Source organism: Rhodamnia argentea, chromosome 8, assembly GCF_020921035.1.
Source record: "Rhodamnia argentea isolate NSW1041297 chromosome 8, ASM2092103v1, whole genome shotgun sequence".
In the NCBI taxonomy this organism is placed as follows: domain Eukaryota; kingdom Viridiplantae; phylum Streptophyta; class Magnoliopsida; order Myrtales; family Myrtaceae; genus Rhodamnia; species Rhodamnia argentea.
Window position 1 is genome coordinate 19,735,160 of NC_063157.1, and position 5,559 is coordinate 19,740,718.

Consider the following 5,559-nt stretch of genomic DNA (forward strand, 5'->3'; position numbering starts at 1 on the left):
GCTAGTAAGAAGACTTTTGCATCTGAGCCTTTTCTCTTAACAGATTCTCTTCCCCCAAGAGAGAGAGAGAGTTGCTTTCATGGCATTCAATATGATCTCTGGCAAACAATAAACTCCCTCTCCTTTCTTGATCATCTCTATATTTAGCTCACTCTTCTCCAAACTGTTGCACCGAAATTACACGGCTCTCTTTGATAGTCTTTTCTCTTCTTCTGCTCTTCGTGACTGCCAATCGATGAAGCAATCCCAGTATTCGATGTCGACGACGGGGATTCATCGACTTCTGAAGTCGCACTATGGGCAGGTAATGGCGCCGGTTGGCAGCGACTCGTGGGAGGAGAAGGCATTTGCAGAGGATTTCGGGTGCGTGTGGCCACCGAGGTCTTACTCGTGCAGCTTCTGCAATAGGGAGTTCAGGTCTGCTCAAGCTTTAGGGGGCCACATGAATGTGCACCGGAGAGATAGGGCGAGGCTCAAACAGTCAGCTCTCCGCAATCAAAGCGATGAAATCCCGAGCCAGAATTCGAACGCGGGTCTTCCTTGTACCCTTCTTCCCTATCAGCTCCAATCCGATGTTTCATGTTTGGATCAGGAAAATGACCTCAATTCAAAGCCTAGCAACTATTTCACACAGTCCCTTTCATCTAGGGTTTTAAGGTTATCATCATCGGATAAAAAGCTAACTCGTACTGAAGAGTTGGCCTACTCTCCTTATTATTCTGTCTTTGTCAAGGAAGGGCGAAAGCCTTTTGGCAACGGCTCTTTACTCAATCCGGCAACTGTGAAGGTCCGCTGTTCATCAGACAAAAATTGGCTCGAGGTGCAAAAAAGTTTAAGGGGGGACAAGCACGAGTGTTTAGATGGTTCATCCAGTGTGACCGATTTATCTGTGGGGTTGAGTTCTAACTTAGGCCGCCGTCCACCAGCGACTGGTTCTTGCAGCGATGAAGCGATCAATATCAAAAGGCCGAAAACAACGGAGTCATCTTGGCTGACTGTGCCTGATCCGTGTTCATCTACTGGTGGCTATACTCTGAAATCAGATGTGCAAATTGGGCTCAAGATCAGCTCCATGGAGGAATTGGACCTTGAGCTCAGACTTGGTGATCCTCCAAAGGTGAAATAGACTGATACAGATTAAGAAAAAGCTGGCAGAAGGAAGAATTCTCTCACTGATTGCTTTGATTTTCTAGGTCTTCTTTTCTTTTTCCTTTTTTAAGTGGTCAAAGTAATAGTTGTTGGGCAAATGCCTCTCTTTCTTTTGGAGTATTGATTGATTTCTCAATTTAATTATTCCAAGAAAGATCTATTATTCTCTCAAGAAGTAAATTTGTGCTCGCTACTTCTCGAGTTTGGCTCCCCTATAGCGCGCATACTAGCACGCACGTTTGCCTTATGCGGTATCTGGGAAACTAAGTTTCATCGAGAGATCGAGGGCAATGAATCTAACTATAGGTCTGACAATGATAATTGAAAAAGACCAACCACACCCCTCTTAACTAGTTATTATTAATCCTGTGACATGTCTCCACAGCACCCTACTTGACGCAACTATTGAGCATTGCTCTTCATAGGTGCTTTGGAACATATAAGACAGATGGAGACGATCAGAATGTCTGCACAGTGACTTCTATTTTGTTATTTTGAGATCATAAAGAAGGACTTGACTCTAGGAACTTGAATGGAATAAAGTCATACCGATGCCCATGCAAGACTAATGGCTAGAACATAAACACACCAAAACGGGTATACCCTTTTTACCTTTGTTAATTATTGTCGCATGTTAACAAAATCCGGCGGCTTTTTGCTCAATTTCACGCGGAGTCAAATTAGTACGCGTCAAGAGAACGGCCCCCAGTCCTTTGATTTCCAAGACAAGATCAAGTTCCAACTCCCAAATAGTTCCAAAAAATGTATGGCCTCTTCTCTCTCGACTCCAAGCAAGCCACCAACTCTAGAGAATCAACTCAACTTGACTAAGTATTCAAGACAAGATACAAATGTTACTATATACATAGGCATTTATGTACGCATTCATTTAGACAGCCAAAGAGAAGGGCGTTGATTATTGCACATCGCTGCCACTATTTACGGTCCCATGTTTGTTCTTCCTCTTCTTCTGCTTCATTTTCCTTTTTGGCAATTACTCTTGCCATGTAGCTGTTATTACACCCTCTCGGAGACCAACCTACAACCCTACCAATATATACCCTGAATTTAAATGAATTTAATTTCGAAACCCTAGAGCTTGCCATGTGATTATAGTAATGCTATTACGTATGACACTGTGTGGAGAGAGAGAGAGAGAGAGAGAGACAGAGAGAGAGACTCTGTAGGGACGACCTTGTGATACCGACGGTTCCTCCAGAATACACGGCGATCTCGAAGTGGGGCCGTTTGTTTTTTCGACGTTTTTTTTCTTGATTAGGAAAGTGTGAGGAAACCATCGACCGACCCAAGTCTTGACTTCACGGGTGTCTCTGTCACGCTCGCGTTGCAGGGAACGAAAGCGAGACATTGCTGTGCATGGCAAGGAATTTATGTTACCCCAGGGAACTTCTATCCATTCGTGGACGTGAACCTTGCTCAGATTGCTTTTGATGCTCTTGACGTGTTTCTTGAGGCGCGGGGACTTGGTTTCCTACGTGTGGGTTCTGAGAGAGAGACAGAGAGAAGCCCACTTGCTCGACATTTAAGTCCTTCTGCGTAGGCTTATAGACGCTCGTGAACTTCATTGACACAGCATGTGAAGACGTGCCTCAGTACAGAAAAGTGTCCAAGGGTTATGCCAATTTCCAGCCCACTGCATTTCGCATACATAGGCTAATTTTTTATTTTATTTTTTTTGTAAAAGGTGCGAACGATTTGAGTGTACATAACGTAGGCAACTAAAAGTTTTTGTTTTTTGTCTTGTCCATCGTGGGTAGAAAACTCTGTTTCAGGACAACGTAAAACGTCTAGTCTAGCTTTAGTTTAGACTCACAGAATATGAACAACTCCAATGTCAACTGTGCAATAACTGTGGAACCCCAGACAGGGACAGAGGAGAGATGTAACAGGTGAACAAAGACGGAAACTGAGGCAGAGAGACAGGGGGTTTCTACGAAGAACCTGGTTTGTGTAAGAAGTTAAGGACGATCGGTTGGATTTTGTCCGGTATTGGTGGAGAGAGAAGGGGCGTGTCGTGGGTGCCTCTCGTTTGGAGCAGCCCCACCACCAGCCAGCAAGGTCTGCTAAAAAGTTGCTCTGCAGTCTGGTCTGACACAGGTTTTTAAGGTGCACATGGTCATATGATATGCCTCTTTTCCTCTGTTCCCACACCTTCCAGAAGAGAGAATGAATGCACATTCCCAGCCTGTCCTTCGCCCTTTCCCTGCATCTGGGTCTAGCCGTAGCTCTCACGGGGCATGGTGCCCTTACGATCTTGATTGGGTTGAACTATCAACCCTTTGACGGGTCTGAGCCTGGACTTAAATTTTTTGTTTCTCGATCCAACGTTAGAGATAGGCACGGTGCCTAAGAAGGGCCATAAACTCGTCCGATCTATTTGTGTTGCGATTGTGCTGTCAAGTATTGAACCCTATCACTCTAGGACATTTGTAGAGACATATACGCCCGAGTTTGACTCATCTCCCGGGGGAGAAGGGAAAGCAGGGGTTATAACATTGGGTAAATTGTCTTATAAATCAGAGTCTAAGAATTATATGGCATCATAGCCATTAGATATGTATAATCTCACGTAACTCATATCTAAATTGATGCATTGATAGAGAAGGCTTGTGCAAGCGACCATGTCGAGCCTAAATTATAACAATCAAATCAAAAACTTAAGGGTCATCCTTAACTTTTCTTCAGGTAATTTCTTTTATGGTTCATACGTTTTGTCCATTAGATTAGAAAAAACACTTATATTTTGCAAACCACCTCTCTCTCTCTCTCTCTCTCTCTCTCTCTCTCTCTCTCTCTCTCTCTCTCTCTCTCTCTCTCTCTCTCTCTCTCTCTCTCTCTCTCTCTCTCTCTCTCTCTCTCTCTCTCTCTCTCTCTCTCGCTTTGATATTTGAAGACATTAATTTTTAAAGTCTAGCTTCTCTAAACTCAAGGTGCAAAAATGTTCTTGGAAAAGTAGGAGCAAAGTGCCGGGTAAGAGATTGAACATGCTTATTTCTCTCAAATTGACCAAAGTGATTTACCATCCAAGTAAGCACAATCCAATCAAATTAGAGTATACCACTAAATTTCTAAAGAGAGTTCGGTGGAGTGAACGTGAGGATATTGCAAATGAATTCCAAAAATTGGGGGGAAAATTTGCAAGTATCGATACATTGGGGGCGGATTGCGACCACAATGAGAAATTAGGGTTATAGTAGGAGAAACTTGTTCGCCTAGTAGGTTTACAATTCTTAATACTCATTGGTTTGGGCCAATCCAACGGTTGACGACCATTGACCTCGTAATCTTCTCGAATCTTGCTTCCACCGACGTTGTTCTCTTTCCTCTGTTTTTCTTTTGTCCGCGGCTAGAGGGGGCCATTTGGGCCCGTGGCCCTGGAACCGGCCCGTTGACCGGCCCGGAACCGGAAACGTGGGAACCGGCCCGGAACCGGCGGTTCCGGGCCGGTTCCGAACCTCCCAAAAAAAAAAAAGGGTGGGCCCGGGGCGAGAGCCGTTGGGCTCTCGCCCCGGCCCCCTCCCCCCCTTTGTGCCGTTGGCAACGGCCCAAAGAGCCGTTGCTTTCCATTTTTAAAAAATTAAAAATTAAAAATGATTCTTGCCTATAAATGCATATGCTTCCCCTTTCATTTTTGTCACAAATTTTCTGAACAATCTCTCGAATTCTCTCTGAAATCCTCTCAAATCGCTCAAATTCTCCTAATTCTCTCAATCCCGACTCAATTCTCTCAATCGGATTTCCGATCAATTCTCTCAAAAATGGCAAGTGGAAGCGAAATGCCGACAAGGGCAAGATGGCTATGGGAGATTCCGAGTATCCCATTCATGAATACGATCCTCGTGAGTATGCAAGTTGGGAAGACGACGACGATAATATCAACTATGTTCCGATTCGAACGTCGAGCACATCCCAACACAAGAAAGTCTTCATCCTCCCCATTGGTGTCGAAGAAACGTCAACGGCAAATGAGCCGGAACGGAAGGGCCGAGATAATACATCCGACTTGTGGCTACACTTCGACAAGGTACGTGATGAAGTCGAAGGTAAGTATAATGTAAAATGTAAATATTGTTCGCAAACATATAAATTCACGAAAGGAGACGGCTACGGAACATTCCGTCAAAGCATTTGACGAAAAAACATCCAACGCAAGCGGGGATCGACAATACGCAACAACAAATTTCCGGGTACGCCACTTCTAAGCCTCATCCTTTATTTCGTTTCACTGAAGCACTTTATAAACAAACATTAGGTGAATATGTTGCCCTTGATCATGCTCCGTTTAATACTGGTGAAAATTTTAATATGAAATATTTGATAAATCTTGCGTTGGTTCCTCATAGCGCCAACTATTCCAAAAAATACTTTTAAACGCGAAGTTTTTCATCT

At 44.0% G+C, this 5,559-nt stretch overlaps 1 protein-coding gene across 1 annotated transcript; it reads left to right on the top strand.

The window, feature by feature from the left end:
- Positions 1-256: 256 nt before the first annotated feature.
- On the top strand, positions 257-1,126 carry LOC125316310 (zinc finger protein 10-like). Its single transcript, XM_048284325.1, has one exon. The coding sequence runs from the start codon at positions 257-259 to the stop codon at positions 1,124-1,126; it is 870 nt and encodes a 289-aa protein (XP_048140282.1).
- The last annotated feature ends 4,433 nt before the right edge of the window (positions 1,127-5,559 follow it).